The sequence below is a fragment of the Pangasianodon hypophthalmus genome, chromosome 27, assembly GCF_027358585.1.
Source record: "Pangasianodon hypophthalmus isolate fPanHyp1 chromosome 27, fPanHyp1.pri, whole genome shotgun sequence".
Lineage (NCBI taxonomy): Eukaryota > Metazoa > Chordata > Actinopteri > Siluriformes > Pangasiidae > Pangasianodon > Pangasianodon hypophthalmus.
Window position 1 is genome coordinate 4,943,075 of NC_069736.1, and position 17,566 is coordinate 4,960,640.

The 17,566-nt window shown below is 35.1% G+C and overlaps 1 protein-coding gene across 1 annotated transcript; it reads left to right on the forward strand.

Moving 5' to 3' along the window:
* The first annotated feature begins 9,181 nt into the window (after window positions 1-9,181).
* spag8 (sperm associated antigen 8) lies at window positions 9,182-16,026 on the forward strand. The gene is made up of 6 exons (XM_026922378.3): window positions 9,182-9,380; window positions 10,898-11,057; window positions 11,309-11,354; window positions 12,682-12,796; window positions 12,947-13,009; window positions 15,639-16,026. The coding sequence occupies exons 1-6, from the start codon at window positions 9,309-9,311 to the stop codon at window positions 15,756-15,758; spliced, it is 576 nt and encodes a 191-aa protein (XP_026778179.3). The 5' UTR covers window positions 9,182-9,308; the 3' UTR covers window positions 15,759-16,026.
* Window positions 16,027-17,566: the final 1,540 nt, after the last annotated feature.

The window sequence follows — 17,566 nt, forward strand, 5'->3', positions numbered from 1 at the left end:
CAAGATATTTTTACTTACTAAGATGCCAGGTTTTGCAATGCATATAGGAGAAAGCAAATGCCAATTTTGGATTAAAATTTGTTTACTGAGTCAGGGAAGGAAAATGGCTGTTTAATGATTTTTTTAAAAGAACTTAACAAAGGTCTCTACTGTGCATACAGAATTGAGCTTTTGCAGCAATTAGCTATTATGATGGCAGGAGGAAGAATATTAAATTCAGTCCAGATTTCATTAGTGAAACGGTTTTAAGGTTGCAACCGAACTTCAAGTCCTTCCTTCATCAGAGCTAATCATGTGGGTCACTAGTTTGTTATACTGAAGTCACAAAAGTGTATATTTTTTGCTTGTTGACTCATTGATTCTGTTTTGGTTCTACATGAATGCAGACATTCTTCTCTGATTTCAGAGGCTGTGAAGAAGAGCTCCATGTGCAATAACAATCCATACGTTTTTACAGAAATTATTTCGAATGTGATTTCCAACTCCAGGTGCGTGGACTCCACTTTTAAAAACCATCATTTCATATTTACTCAAGACTGTCAATGGCAAAGTTAAAGGCCTAAAAAAAGGAACTCCTGTAACACCTCATTTCTCTATATTCAGCAGCACCAAATAAACAGTTAAACATGCACAGCCACATTTGGGTTTTTGGAGCCATACATACCTCACAGGCCACAGAAAAGAGGAGGCAAGCGATGAACGAGGAGTAAAAAATACCTCAGAGCCTCAGACTCCTCTCACCAGGAAGCGAGAGGAAAATTAATTGAGGGTGCAAAAAAATCAGATCCCCCTCCAAATGTCTGCAACCACATGTAGGATTCAGAGTAAACACGGGTAGAGGAAATGTTATTTCACGCCCCTGGAGTAGCACACTTTAGAGATGGTGCATATTTAGAGCTAATGGCGATAATGATATGCATAAGGTTTATAGTGAATGTATGAATCTGCATTTCTATGCATTGGTCTGAAGAAAGCTAATTATCCTGAAAGGTCAGAACAAGGCTGAATCTTGGGTCATCTAGAAAAATGAGACACTTCAGGCAAGAATTAAAAAAAAAAAATTCAACCATCAAGCTTGGGTTGCAAATATGTCTACTTATGTCTACTTTCTTCTTTACAGTAGAGTAAGATTTCCTGGTTTTGTTCCTGGTTTTGTTCAGCTAAACTGTTACTTTTTGTAAGAACAAGAAAATAATAATCTGTAAATCTGAAAATAATAATTTCTCCATGAATTTCACATCTCAATATTTGTATATATGTCGTTTTTGCTTATACCACTCTGCTGATGAAATCTCAAATCTGATTGGTCAGAAGTTGTTGATTAATATTCTATTAACAGCAGCTCTGAAACTTCTATAGTAACACCTCATTCACAGGGACTTGTATGTTGGACATGTCATATAATCTAAATTTTATATTAAAAAGATCGAAAAAATATGTCTTTTTTTAACAAATAGAAATGATTCATTGTGGATGTGCTGAAGTTTTCTGTAAGGAGGTGTTTATTTGACATTTATGGAAGGAGTCTCCACTGTCAGAGCTTTATAAGAGTCAGTTTTCCACCATGGGAAAGTCATCAGGACAGAGGAGTTTCCCGAGGTTTTTCTACACTTTCTCGGTAACATGACAAGCTGAGATTTTCTTTTTTTTTTTTTTGCACACCACTCCGTTGTGTTTTATTCCTTATTATTATTATACATGCTGGATGTTGTTCTGCCAAAACATTGAGGCTGAGAGATTCAGTACTACACTACAGGTACTTCCTGTTACACTCCCCTTTAACAATTAATAGATTAATTAAAATGTGTAGCAGTGTGGATATGATTCTGATTGGATGGATGTCTTTAAAAGATTGGAGCAAAACAAATATGTTCAGAAGAGACAAAAGATAAAGGCACAGCGCTGCTCAAAATATTGTCCTGCATTTTTTTTAGGTCAGATATATTTATTAAAAATCTTATTAAACATTTGGTTGTTGGACCGGTTGTTAAACTCTAATGATAGGCCTATATGCATCTATTAATAAAGAAGATACCGAGTCACAGGGTTAATTTAAATCAGATAGATTAAAATGCTAATCGGTGTGGTTCAGGGAGCAGTGTGTAGTTAATAGGATGGCGAGTCTTATTGTTAAGACGTGTAATGTATGAAGCTTGTCCATTTTTGAGTAATAGAGGAGAAGGAAGGAGAGACAGGGAGGCTTCAGGGAGGGCTGGTTCATGTGTCTCCTGCTAGCTAAAGGTCACCTGAGACCCTGCAGTGTTGTTTTTTTTTCATTCCTGATAAGCAGAACGGAGAGAGAGATCTGAGAGAAAAGGTCTTGTGCAAAGATGGATGGGTTTTAAATCTTCTTAGTTATTATTAAGCATTATTATAGTTCCTTCAATGACACTATTTTGTAAATCAATGCATCTTTAAAACTGACTCTGTTATTTACGGGTCATTCTGACAATACATAAATAAATTAATGTACATTTATATTTAAAGTTAGTGCTTAAATAATTATGACATACTCTAATAATACGCAACAAAGCATTGTGTTGTATGAAAATAATCAACGATGGGGTTTTGTGATGTGGCCTCAAGCAAAGTGGAGTTACTGTTATCACCAAGAAGTTGATTATTTTCCAATAACAGCACATCCCAAAATGTTTTGTTGCATATACTATAGCAATTTGCCAGTTCTCGGAGTATTTTGTAAAATAAAGAATTACACATTGTACTTTTTTACCTGTGTAATCCATTTCATCTATTATGTTTAATGTTGTGGAACATCAGTGAAAGAACGAAGTGCAAAATCCTCCACCCTTACACTTTCCCATGGCGGAAAACTTAAAGCTTTACCTCAGACAGTTGCAAAGCACTAACACTGGAGAGTCGTTCCAAAAAACAGTTGTATACATGGATGAATTAACTTCTTACTCTATTACAATGTGGTACTAATTAAATAGTTTATTATAGAGTTCATGAAATAGTAATAGTTAATAGCCCTCATTGAAAATACACACACACACACACACACACACACACACAAACCCCATGTAGGAGCATGTACAGAATCTCTTCTTGAAACACTTGGTGTTAAAAAAAAAAAAATGGTAGATTTATGAGATTTATTTTCTTTTTTGTGTATTTTGTGTGCACAGAGTGGGTTTATTCAGTCTACTATTATTTATAGCTACATGACAAGATAGTGATATAAATGAATATAAATGGCTAATTCCGTCATGTTGGCAAGAGAAACTCAGTCAATCTGGTACATCTGGTGAACGCAACTCTAGCTTGCTTGGAGAGCATGACGAGAATTTAACCACATTCATTACGCACTCATGGGAGACTTCTTTAGAAAGGCACATGCTGGATTGCCTGGCGAAACACACATGCACAAGATTCAAGACAAACAAGTTTCTCAACACAGCACAAACAGTCCAAATATCTATTCTAACTGCACCTAGGGGAGAGCATAGAGTTCTCAGCAGTAAGTGTGCACAAATGCAGATTAAATGTTCCTTTTGCATTTTTTAAATAGGTTGAGGTTGATTTTGGATTTTGCTAATGCAGCATTTTACGTGTTCTGCATGAATAATGAAGTAAAAAAATCACAGAAAATGCACAGGGAATATGATTTCCTCAAGCTGTTCTCAGTCTGTTAAATAGCTACTTAATGCACTGTCTGAGTATTATAAGACAGATTCGAGTAATGTGCCGAGACCAGAAGGAACGTCCCTATAACGTTAATGGATGTCTGATTTTTGTGGAAATATTCAAATGACGTTCTTATAACTTGATGAATGTTATATATAAAAAAATCCTATATATGATTTTTAAAATAATTGATATCACAAGTCTTTGCCAGTTGATTGGTGTTCGTACAAGTATTTTTTGTAATGGAACTTGTATAAATGAATGCACATTTATTTATGCCAGTGAGGCTTTGTCTAAATAAATATGTGTACATTTGTATACTTAATTAAAACCAGTAATCTAGTCTTTTGGTATTGTTTAAGAATTAAAATGTTTATTTTACTGTGAAGACCCTCTCGAGAGAAAGACTTTTCTCTCTTTTCTTTATTGTTTAATCAAGAAAATACCATTTTCAATTTGTTATTAATTTTTTTCTGTATAAAATCTAATATAAATCCAACAATAATGAGCATATTAGGAAAATTATTTGTAATATCCTTCTAATTAGGGAGAGGAATGAATATGTAAAATTTCATGAATGCAGGTCATCTAGAAATTTTTGGTTCTGAATATAGAAAGAAACTGATTTTGTTTTAAAAACACAGTGCTGGTTTAATGTGCCTTCTTCAAAGTTGCTAAGTGTATATATTGTGGTGGTTGCAAGTGGATGAAAAACAGTGAAATATACATTCAACAAAATACATTTTTTGTGTGTTTGTATGTTTTTCCATGGACAAAATAACAACCTTTAATAACCTTTAACAACATATCTTTTAAGGACACTCAAAAAAGTACTTAATTTTCTGGATTAAGTAGTGACACCATGTGATCAAAACCACAAAGAGGAAGTGATGTCACAGATGAAGATGGAGCTGATCAAGAGCAAAGTAAGGTGGGACATAAGAAGTAGAAGTGCTCATCTGTGTGTCAATAACCTGTAGCCTGTAGATGAAGGTATGAACTTGGTCAGTTATGATGCTTCAGATACTCTGTGCCAGATGTTCTTCACTGTGCACCAGGAGAACATCCCCCGCACCATCACACTGCCACCACTGGCCTGCACCTTCACACCAAATAGGAAGCTCCATGGATGTATGTTGTTTCTACCAAATGCTCATACTTCCACCAGCAAAATGATTCAGGATTAGTCAGAGCAGGAAACTTTTTTCCAGCTGGGAAATGTCAATATGTGATGCTCCTACTTGAGACACTTTCTTGTTCTCTGCTGTCAATATTGGCACCCAGTAAAGATTGCATGCTTTATTATGATTCTGTTTGGTTTGACATTAAGAAATCCCAATATGTCCACTGTGACATGGTGTGCAAATCATAAATCTGGACTGAATTAGCAGAAGAGTGGCACTGCACTACAGCGGGGAGTGTTCCTGCCTCATAGCGCCAAGGTCCCCAGTTTGATCCCAAGCCCAGGCTACTGTCTATGAGGAGATGCACATGTTTTCTTCATGTGTTTCCTACGGGTTCTCCATTTTCCTCCAACCTCCTAAAAACATGCTAGTAGGTATATTAGCTATACTAAATTGCTTCCGTGTGTGAATGTGTGTGTTCATGGTGCCCTGTAATGGACTGATGTCTCATCTAGGGTGTATTCCTGCCTCACACCCAGTATTCCTGAGATAGGCTCCACATCCACCTCAACTCTAACAAGAGATAAAGCTTTTCGCTGGGTAGCTTTTTGGGTTTTGCACCATTTTGGGTAAATGATTGGGTGTGAAATGTACAATTTGTGAGATGGTAGAACTGGTACAGTATATCTAGTGCCAGGTATCAAGCTGTGGTAAATAAATGTCAAGTGTGTTGGTTTTGCCCATTTCAGCACTAAATTTAATGCTAACTTATGCTAAGAACTCTATATATCACATATTGGAATGTGTAGTTTGTGTGAAAGTTAAGAGTTTAGCTAATAAACTGGCAACTTAGTGTAACTGAATAATAGGTGCTATTTAAAAAGGAGTATATTGGCAAACCATGTAGAATTAATACACTGGACTTACAAGATTAAAATTACAATACAGTTTACATTTTCGGATCAAAATTATAAATAGACAAAGGAAACTAAGTATAAGCATGGTGCCTGAATACCATCTCTACACCTTCACCTTAAATCTTTCTTCTCCTCATGGGAACACACACTTTCTTGCACTACTCAGGAACTTCAGCGCTTGCAAGCTACTTCATCCTCATGACTCTGATGTTGGCTCCCCAGCGTGAAATGGCTTATGGCTGCTTTGGGAAATCACCTTTACAATCTATCAAGCAGGAACTGATAGGAAGCAAAGGTTCCACTTTTGTCCAAGTCCCCTGACAGCTTGTGTGTAAGGGCAGTTCTGTGCTCTGTGTCCGTTCCCAATCATCTTAGAGTTCCCCAGGGAGAAACTTACAGAGTGGTTTCTTTGTGTCCTCTCATTGGCTATACTGGGAAATTATCCCTCAAGCCCTTTTAGCAAATGGTTGATTAAGGCACACACAATTGTTGACATGGATTAAGGAAAATGAGTGTGGACAGGCAGACATGACTAAAATGTTTACAACCAAGTATTACAACTGAGACGATCCAAATGCAGCTTACACAAAATATGCAAGCAGTTATGCAAGCAAAGGGTAAGAATGAAAGTAATTTATACCACAGCGCTGATGAATTCTCAATTCTGATTGGTCAGAAGGTGTTTCTATAACAGATGCTCTAATAGTAGTTCTGATTATATTTCAAATAACAGGTTTATATAAACGTGCTCATTCTAATATGTTGATGTTTCTATAGTAGCAGCTCATTCACAGTGACTCATAAGGTGGACAGTCCACATGTTTATGTAATAATAAACTGATTTTAAGTTATTTAGTAAAGAAAAATGTATAATCATTGATACTGTAAAGTTTTCTGTAAGGAGATGTTTATTTCACATTTATGGAAGGAGTCTCCAATGTCAGTGTTTTGTAACAGTCAGAGGTAAAGCTGTTCCTTTAAGTTTTCCACCATGAGGAAATCCAAGGACGGAGGACATGTGCTTTACATTTTCTCAGTAACAAATTATATTTTTGTGTCTTACTAACTTGAATAGTAATTGAAGAAATGATTCTTTATAGCTGCTATAATGTAAGCGATAACAAAACATAACTAACTTTCCATTCCACAACATTAAATGTAACTATGAATTGATTGGGGAAAAAAATGATGTGTTGTTCTTTAATTAATAAAAAGGTTTAATTCTTGGCAACATCTTGCTGTGGTATAATTACTTACAGCACATTCAGAAAGACAGAAAGTGTTACCGTGGTGTTGTTTTTTTCCCACAATTTATATCCTAACATAGATTTTTTGACCATTTGTGTTACAAGAAAGCACACTGAATGCCCAGTTGATATGATTCTTTATTTTGTTCAAAGCGTTTGCAGACTTCTGATATCCACAGAAGCTTCCCATTTTGTTGTAACTTATAAAAACATCAATGCTAGACTCAAATCCTCACTCACTAACACGCACACACGCACACACACACACACTTACTCAAAGGGCTCACACAGCAATTAATAACACACCCTATGTCTGATGACACAAAGAATCAATTGATATGTTGGGTGAAAAGGAGGTTCTGTGCTCTGTGCCTGTTCCCAATCATCTCTCCATCCTCCAGGGAGAACCTTTCAGATGGGTTTCTTATTTCTGTGTGATCCATCAAATCCCTTTTGCAAATGCTATTATTATGTATGACTTGTTTAGGAATATTAATTAGTGTCTTATATAACCTAGATCTGTTATTAAGCTAGGCTAAAGACAGCTGTAAACATTGTGTGCTGAGGAAATATACTTTGCTAGTGATTACAGATTACTGATTATACAAAGGCGTGTTGTTATCCTGTGAATGGTGATTACACACATCAGTCCATACTTAATCAATAGTGATGGCGTGACTGCCATTTTGAGGAAAGAGGAACTCCAACCCAAATAAAAAAAATGTAGCCATTGATACATCTGTTGTAAACAGTAAAAACTAGCCAACTCCTGGTCTTGCCACAGCAGTGGTAGAAAACAAGCATTATAGTTTATAAAACAGCTGAGACTCGCAGCGGTCGTGATGTTTTCTCAACCGTTTTGTATTGTTTTGTTTGATTTTCCGAAGGAACATTCCAGCTACAAAACAAATTTAATGGTCTATATATCTGTTGTGTCTACTGTCTACTCGCCTTTTTAAAAGTTATTTATTTATTTATTTATTTATTTGCTAGCTGGTGCTAACTCAGACTAACAAGATGGCAGAAAAGCATATAATAATAAGCAGGTCCTGTCACAGTTTTTTCAGCAAAATTCATTTAAGAAACAATCATGTTGCATGCAAAGAACTATCTACATAGATCAATTTTTATGTTTTTCTATACATTTTCTATATAAAGATGCAACATTTTCAATACAAATCTGAACACTTACTACAGAAGGTATAAAAAAGCTGCAAAGTAGATAAAAAAAGTATTAATAACATAAATTATGTACATTAAAAGCTAACTAAAATGAATCAAATAATAATAATAATAATAATAATAATAATAATAATAACAACAACCAGTAATTACCTTGCCAAGCAGAGACACATAAGGTGATACATTTAACGGGTAATACCTGATTAAGATCAATAAAAATAAGCTAAATAAGAGCCAAAAAAAAGTAATAAGCAAATTAATTAATTTATTTAATTTCTAATTAATGCAAATTATTCAGTATTAACCTGAAAGCTCACTACAGAGGGGATATAAAATACAAATAAGATAAGTTAAAAAAAATTAATTAATAAAATAACCAAAAAAGTATTAATAATGTAAATAAGTATTTATTAAATTATTCTTTTTTAAATATTAAAGTATTTCTTGTAAAAAGTTCGAAAAGTTAGCTAAACAGAATAAAATAATTAATAACTCATAATAATAGATTAGGAAAATAATTAATTAAATGAATTAAATACATGTAATTTTTCAAATGTATTTTTTATTAAGGTATTAAATGAATGTTACATTAGGTTGAAACACTTTAACAAGTAAAGAAAATACATTAAATAAAAAAATACATTATTTAACATACTAAACAACATAGTCTGAAAAGAGGAATACACACACACACACACACACACATAAAGATAGATAGATAGATAGATAGACAGACGAAGGATTATCTTCCTTTTTCCCAAATGCAAATTTAAGATATAAAATATTTATAATATTTAAGATATTTATAATATTTGGGGATGTAGAATCAGACATTATAAAGTACTTCTCCATAAAATGTAATAAAATTTAATAGATTTCATTTTTTTTTTTTTTTTTTTTTTTTTTTTTGTTAATAATAAGCATTAAGGACTTTTTCAGTAACTCCATTTATAATAAAAATAAGTTAAAACTCGGTATACATTTAATTTTAATTAAAGGCGATACATTTAATGGAGCGGTGCAACTCCAATGACGTCACGCCCGTTTTGTTTAGGGTTACCATAGCAACCGGAAGGTTACTTCCGGATAACGAGACCCTGTTTTTTTTCCACGTAAAGTTTGACAGCGTTGTAACTATTAAAGGGAAGAAATATAATTTTACGGCGCTATTAATAAACCGAAGGAAAGAAAGAATGAGTTCCTCGCAGGTGGAGGAGGGAAGCAGAGCAGGTGGAGGATGTTTACTGGGGAACTGGGTGGAGGAGGTGAGTGCAGACTAGCAGCTCAACACACCATCAGCTGGAGCTGTGTCTCTAATACTTCTTCTGTGTCTGATGAACAGGTATAATGTTAAAGTAAACAGGGGCCAGCTTTTTCCACACTCTTGGTCATACAACAGGGGATCACAAACTGTTAGCAGCAGTGATCTCTCTCTACAGCACAGGTTTATTTAATCTAAGATTATAATCCAACTAGTTCAATATTAGTCACATTAGATAAATATATTCTCTCATATTAAGTTATTTATTGGAGGATTTACAGCTTGTTATTCCTGAACTTTCCACCAATTTTACCCAAACCTATTAGATTTGCAACTTTTTCTATTTCTAACTGCATCCTACTTTTAAAAGTATCACTTTTCCTAGTTTTGTTACAGTTGTGGTTAGATGATTAGAGATTATTTCACTTGTTTTTACGTTATTGGTATGGAATAAACCCTTCAATTAAAAATGACTGGTCAGCTTTTATTTATTACTATAACAGTTACACCAACTATAACAACTTTAATAGTGTTTAATCATGATCTCCATGTAAATGTCATTTTAAAAATAATAATAATAATAATAGTCACAGCTTCCATGGCTATATCTCATGGAGAATCTCAGACCCTACTTTGAGAATTATGGGCCTAAGATCTTATTATAACTGCTGAAAAGTTTAGTCTGAGACACATTAGTTTAGTATAGTACAGTATGATTTAGTGTAGTGTTTGTATATAAGAGGTACAAGCAATTAATTTTTAAGACATTTACAATTTATGCCCTACACTTACATCATGAGCACCAGCTGTAGTTGGCACAGATAGCTGAGTTTAGACGACTTCCTGACTACACTGTACATTTTATAAAGCTAAATCAAGTTGCTCATTAGCTACAAACAACATGCATCTGTGTCAGAAAGCTGATTCTAATGTAAAAACATATTGAGTGAATTATGTAGCTAAGTGAGTAAATACTCAAGACACTAGTTAATTGCTTTATTTGGGATTAATAAAGGACATGCCTCCATCTTTCCATTAATAACATCCATCAATCAACCCGACCATCCATCTAAATCCATCCATCAATTTATTCCATCCATCCATTCATCCATCCATCCATTAATTCCATTCATCCATCCATCCATCCAACCAACTAACCCATCCATTCATCCATCCATCCATCCATCCAAACCATCCAACCATTAATTCCATCCATCCATTAATTTCACCCATTCAGTCATCTATCCATTAATTAATTCCATCCATCCACCCACCCCTCCAAACCATCCATCCATTAATTTCAACTATCCATCCATCTGACCATCCATTTTATCTATCAAATCCCAAAATTGGGAAACTGCAACATGAATAAAAAAAATGCCCTTTTTTGTTGAACACAAATCCCTCACTCCAAACATTCCTGAATAATTCACTCCATGTGTGAATTATTACTAATTCTTATTTTTAACAGTACAATAGTGTGACCTTGTTGCATGATAAACTCTTTCCTGTGCAATTAAGAGGGCAACTACATCGCTGGACAATACTGGACCAACATCTGACAGCCATAAAAATGGACACAGGGGCATCCTCACAGTGGACTTGTCCTCTAAATTGCATGGCGTTAGTACACTCAAATCTGCTTTCACCTGCCCTAAGGGCACACGGGTACAACAGAAAGGTAAGCACAAATGCTATATCTTGAATTTGTATAGTATTTTTTTTTAAAATTGTGTCATTTTTGTTTCCTGCTGTGGTGTTGAACATGTTTCTGAAATCCCTTAATCCCTGCCCAAAGTCATAAATATTTTTGTTGCCAAACACAAATGAAATCCACACATTTCACAAGCACTGCTTTTAAATTTAGAGATGGCCAGCTGTAACAGAACTTTTGTTTCATTACTTTTATTACACCATGCCATTTCCTTCTAGGATTACGATCTGAGCTGCTGGAGAAGCACCTCATCAAAAGCATAAGGTAACAATCCACACAAGACTGTTGAACTTCACATTCTGAGATGAAACAAGACAGATGACCTCATTTCGTCTGAGGCTTCAGCGACACTTTAGCAGCCTCCCACACTTCCTGTTCCAGCCAGGAGAACAGAGGAAACAGTGGGAAGACTGTGTCGAAGGAGTGTTTATGTCTCGGTCAGCTTTCATAGTTCAATTAAAAGCTTTCAATTAGTCTTTATCACGGCATTTGAGATTCGTTGCTATGGGGATCACTTGATGTATCCCTGGCAACTCTCCTCTGCAAAAAGAGACAAAACAAATGTGAGCCTAAAGCGAGACAGTATCTCATAGCCACAGACCAGGATATGAACCCTGAATCAAAGGCCAGTTTCGGACAGCGACTGACCACATCTACAGAACAACTGCTGTGTGAGGACTTTATTAAAAGAACTAGAGCAGTCACTGCCTTAAATGAGAAACAGGATGTGGACTATAATAAAAATATTCCCCAGAACTTTAGATAAACTCAGTAGATGGGTCAGAACGTACTCAAAGTAATAGCCCATACCAGAGGGCTGTTGAATTCTTGAACATGATTGGTCAGAAGGTGTTTAGGGAGTAACCGAACATGAATACATTATAATACTGATATGAAAAATAGGTGGGGTATTTGTGTTTTTTTAGGAAATTTTTAACAACCCTTTTCTAGAAAGTGTTGTTATTTAACAAAGGAAAATGCATAATTGTTGGTATGATGAACCTTTCTGTAAGAAAACATTTCATTAACATGTATGGAAGGAGTCTCTAGTGTCGACGCTTTATAATGGTTGGTAGGTTTTCCAACTTTGCTCTCTTTTTTTTTTGTCTTTTTAACTTCAAGAGAGAGAAAAAGAGAGGCTGCTGAGGGAACAAATGGTTGTAGCTGCTTTAACATAAGTGATAACAGGAACTGGATGTTCCTCAACATTAAATGTAACTATAAATGGATAAAAAGTATGATGTACTTTAATTAAGAAAAATTGTAATTGTTGGCAAATTGCTCTGTTATAAGCGGAATAAAACACTTAGGGGGGTATCATATTAGCTTGTCACTGATTATTTTCCTATAACAGAATGCCCAGTTGTGTTTTATTACTTACTTAATCTCAACTATATGATGGGTTCTTCTGTCAAAGGCTTTCCCATTGGACCTCATGCCCAAGAGTGAACTATGGGTCAATTTTAGTCCAGGATTCCAACCCAGTATCACTAGTTTGCTGTGACTCTGTGCTTTAAAGACTTTAAGTTTACTGAACATTGTTTTAGAGAGAATATCATCTCACACTGTGATGCTCTGATCTGTATTACAGTGAGCAGGTACATGCAGAGCTCACACCGAAGCCTTCAGCCCCTGAACTGTACTCCGTAACCAGAACTGATTACACAGTGGAGGGCTTCCAGTGTGTCCGACCAACCCCATCCACGGTCAGTCACTACACCGCTGTGGATTTACTGAATGATCTCCTTTTACATGCCAACTCTAAAAGTTTTGGCACCCTTAAGAAATTACTTTCTAAAGTGACTATGATCACTGTGAAAGAATATTTATTTATTTATTTATCTGTGTGCTTTCAGGATTGTGACTACAGGACCGATGAGGCCATCACATTTTGGAGGGAAAACTTTGACAAGATTCAGGTACAGTAATATTAAAATCAGTTAATGTGATAGCAAGAAGTCATGAATACAGACCAGACTAGACCAGCTTTGGTTTTTTAAATATCTTGTTTTTTTCACTTTTCACTACTTGTCTTGTTGACCCAGTCCATCTCCTTTTATTTTATAGAAATAAAATTATTTACAAGTTTATTTATAAGACTGCAAAAAATTGAGGTGCTATGTATTTATTTTGACTTAATATCTCATTAATTTGACTTAATATTTAATACCCAACAAGCTGTCAATAAAACAAATATATTAAATATTAGAGTTTAATTTTTATTCCGTATCATGTTTCGCAGATATTAAGTAAGCCAGATTTTGTTTTAAAATTCACTTCATTTGTTTTGTTTTGAAATTCACTTGACACACATCGTGTATGTCTAATGATTGGTATTCGAATTAAATGCATGTCAAATTCGAACAGTGAAAGTGAAGGCTGTGACAAATATGTAATTCCTTCAAGTGTTGAGTCAAAAATTTATGTCAAAATAATATGATAATAACTCAAAATAAAGAGTTAATAAGTCAAAATAACGAGATATTAAGACACCATAATAACATAATATTTTAAAATAATGAGTTATTAAGTCAAAATAATTCAATTTTATTTATATAGCACTTTTAACAATGGACATTGTTACACAGTCACACAGTAGCTCTACAGAAATCAGCATATAAAATTTAAATTTTAAATTTATCTCTAATGAGCAAGCCAGGCGAAGGTGGCAAGGAAAAACTCCCTGAGGCGACATGAGGAAGAAACCTTGAGAGGAACCAGACTCAAAAAAGGAACCCATCCTCTTCTGGGTGACACCAGAGAGTGCGATTATAAATGATTTCTCTTCTATAACTGTATATTATAGAGTCAAGTAGTGCTAAGTGTGTCAGTGGAACTTGAGTATGAGCATCGTTAGAGTTTATTCACCTGTTCAGTGATTGAGACTGGAGTTTAAACTGTTCTTCGCATTTGTATAATGATATGCTGAAATAACGACAGCGCATCACATTTTTAGACAAGTTGCAGCTCAGGGCTTTCGAAAAGTTCGTATAGTTTTACTCACCATCATTATAAAGGATATTTATAAAAAATAGACACACAAAACATACAAAGGCTAGGCATTTTTAACATCTTATGACATGTAATCTCAGTGATAAAAAATATGTGACTAACATAATTTGATAAATTATTCCTCTCACAGATGTATATTGGTATATTCAATATTAAATATAAATATTAATTTCAATGGGTTTTTGTGAGCTGAAACAGAACAGAAGGGTTACAGTCAACTCCAGAATAATTGGCATCCTTTACGGGGAAAGAATTTCATAAAATAAACATTAGACACTATCATCATTTTCCACTCAAACATTTGTAGAAGCTGCAACCTTTCCTCTGACAACAATAGTTATTGTAAGAATTTTGCTATCTTTTTATAATAATGCTATTCAAAATGTTGTAATATCAAAAATATTACTGACACCCCAATTTTGTAAATTGTAAATTGATCTATAATCAGTTTAATCTAGAAACTCTTTTAATAACTTTATGAAATGGCACACGTGTAAGATCCCTTTGTTTAACCATCACCATGGGGGGAGAAGCTTTCAGTATGAAACAGACAGATGATTGTTGACCTGTACAAGTCAATTAGTGGATATAAAAATACATAAATAACCCTGGCTTTGAGAAAGGTGCTGTATAAATGAAACATTATTATTATTATTATTAGTAGTAGTAGTAGTAGTAGTAGTAGTAGTAGTAGTTTAAAAACAGTTAAAAAGCAAATTCAAGAATGTAAAGGCGTGGGCATTATGCGTGTTCATACAGCTCAGGACTTCTTTAAATATTAATGTGAGTGCACCAATAATATTCTATGTTGAGCTTTGCAGAAAAAAATGCACCAGGAAAACTTTGTATGCATAAAAAAAATTGTGTTGAATAAATCTATACAGCATGCACTATATGGCCAAAAGTACAGTATGACCATCACACCCAAACTGTTGTCACAAAGTTGGAAGCACTCAGTTGTATAGGATGTCTTTGTATGTTGTAGCATTACAATTTCCCTTCACTGGAACTAAGAGGCCCAAACCTGTTCCAGCATGACAATGCCCCATGCACAAAGCCAGTTTCCATGAACACATGGTTTGCCAAGATCGGTGTGGAAGAACTCAAGTGGCCTGCACAGATTCCTGACCTCAACCCCACTGAACACCTTTGGAATGAACTGGAATGCATAATGCATCCCAGGCGTCCTCGTCTGACATCAGTGCCTGACCTCACTAATGCTCTTGTGGCTGAATGATCACAAATCCCCACAGCCACACTCCAAAAACTAGTGGAAAGCCTTCCCAGAAGAGTGGAGCTCATTATAACAGTAAAGAGGGACAAAATCTGCAATGGGATGTTCAGAAAGCACATATGAGTGTGATGGTCAGGTGTCCACATACTTTTAGCCATATAGTGTAATATCACCCACTGCATGTGCTATCAATTTTTGGTCATTTTCATGAAGGGTGCCAATAATTTTGGAGTTGAGTGTAAAATGTATGAATACAGTGGTTGTTCTCAGTCCTCAGGTAAACTCATTGTTTTATTTAACAGGGTGTGACAGCAGTGAGAAACAGAGACGCTCCTTTTAAGAAGAACGCCAGTTTCACCACACCAATCAATGAGTGCTTGGACCCCAATCCTGAGAACTCTATTGATATAGAAGAAGTGTAATTTTGTGTTGTTTATACAAAGAATTTTCTTTCCAAAAGGGAATCAGAAAGTAAACAGCTGTTTTGTAAGCTCACTCTAACCTCTTTTTTTTTTGCCTTCTAATATACGGATGTTCAAGAATCGTTACAAAGTGTGATCATTATGTACAACAGGCCTTAGTTCTCAAACTAACTGTCAAAGACTCTGCTGTTCTTTTTCATGTTTTCCAGTTATCCCTAATACTTTCCCAATAACACTTATCATCTGGCAAATAAACTCAATAAGCTCCTTCCCTTCAGTGAAATCTTTTAACTGAAACTTTGCAGGCTGTGCTCGAACAGTGACAACATTTATTTAGGTTTGTAGCTAGACACAAAGCATCTGCCTTCCCTCCATATGCAGGAGCCCGCGTTATATCGATGACACACCAAGTGTAGCGCTGGCTTCCTTTTGAATGCAGTGGCTTACTTCCAGCACCAATGCACTAACCTTTCATGCTTTCAGCAGGGTAGCTATGGCAACAAGTCATTTTTAGAACATGTTCATGCAGATTCACCCCCTCAGTTTTTGGGAAGTATTTGTCATCTGGTAGAACCTACATGAAGAATTAATGTTGAAAACACAAACGTTAGATGTTAATCATTGCCAGTTGTGTATAGTTAATGGAAAGCTCCACCCTGAAGCACGTTAAATAAGTTTATATTGAATATATATTTGTGACGTGTTTAGCGATTCTCTGTTGGTTGATGCTGTCATTTCATTATTCCTGTGAGAGCTTAGTGGTTGTGTCCCACACTGATGTTATATTGGTATTACTAGTGCAGTTACAGTTAAGGTGGAGTTTAATAGGAGAAAGAATTTCCGCAATCTCAAACATCCTAAAAACAAATGAGAAAAGGCTTCTTTTCTCGTTTCTCATTCAATGTCGTATTAATGAGAACTCCAGTGTGGAAATAGTGGAGATGCAAAATGCTGGACTCAAAGTTCCAGAATGCAATGCAGCTATATGTCAGAAACTCAGTTCAGCTAGTTAGTGATCTATGAGATGACGAGTGCGATGGCATTGATGGAGGTATAAGTGTGAAAATTAAAGCTTTGGAAGCTGAAGAGTCGAGCAGAGTGTACAGACGAGGAGATGAGAGCTGGGCAGACTACATGACTAAAGCGCTGCCGCATCACTCTCTTTAGGTAGGGTTAAATTCCCACCAGCAGGTAGTCAGTCGAATGTCACTGTGGGTATTTATAGGAAGGTGTTTACCAAAGTGAAAATAGACCAAAATGCCAATGAAAAAAAGTTTTTAAAGAATTGAATTACAAAATAAATCATATGTTACTTATAAAGATAAGTATCCAGATAAGTCATTCAGGGTGGATTTTTCCTTTAACTTATTTGTTAAAGAAATAGAAAAAATAGATATTTTTCCATGTTCTTTTTTGCTGTTGTATGTGAGGAGTAAAACAGGTGCAAGGAAATTATGCATAAATATGTAATAAATATGGAATCAAGATGTTTCCCTGCTCACCCACAGTGGCTTCAAATGATGGTATTTAGATCTGTAGGTAATTTCACATGGTAATTTCTGCAGTCTCAAGGTGTGACAAAGTAGACGACTGTAAGTAGCTTTGCTTCTTTTTTTTAATGTTATCCTGTTCATCCTCCATCTTTCATGTGTTTACCATCCATTGTTCAGCTGTATTGTTGGACTGGTTTATATCTCACTTATAAGTTATTGGATAAATGGTAATGAAGAAATAAACACAAAGACATCAGAATGGAAACCTTGATGTGAAGAGATGTCCTCCACATGTATTCTCTGTCACAAATTTGT

Excerpts from the sequence above, each read along its gene's own strand:
- spag8 (XM_026922378.3), top strand. The coding sequence starts at position 9,309 with ATGAGTTCCTCGCAGGTGGAGGAGGGAAGCAGAGCAGGTGGAGGATGT. Across the intron at positions 11,058-11,308 it reads CACACGGGTACAACAGAAAG|GATTACGATCTGAGCTGCTG; the intron begins GTAAGCACAAAT and ends ATTTCCTTCTAG. Across the intron at positions 13,010-15,638 it reads AAAACTTTGACAAGATTCAG|GGTGTGACAGCAGTGAGAAA; the intron begins GTACAGTAATAT and ends TTTATTTAACAG.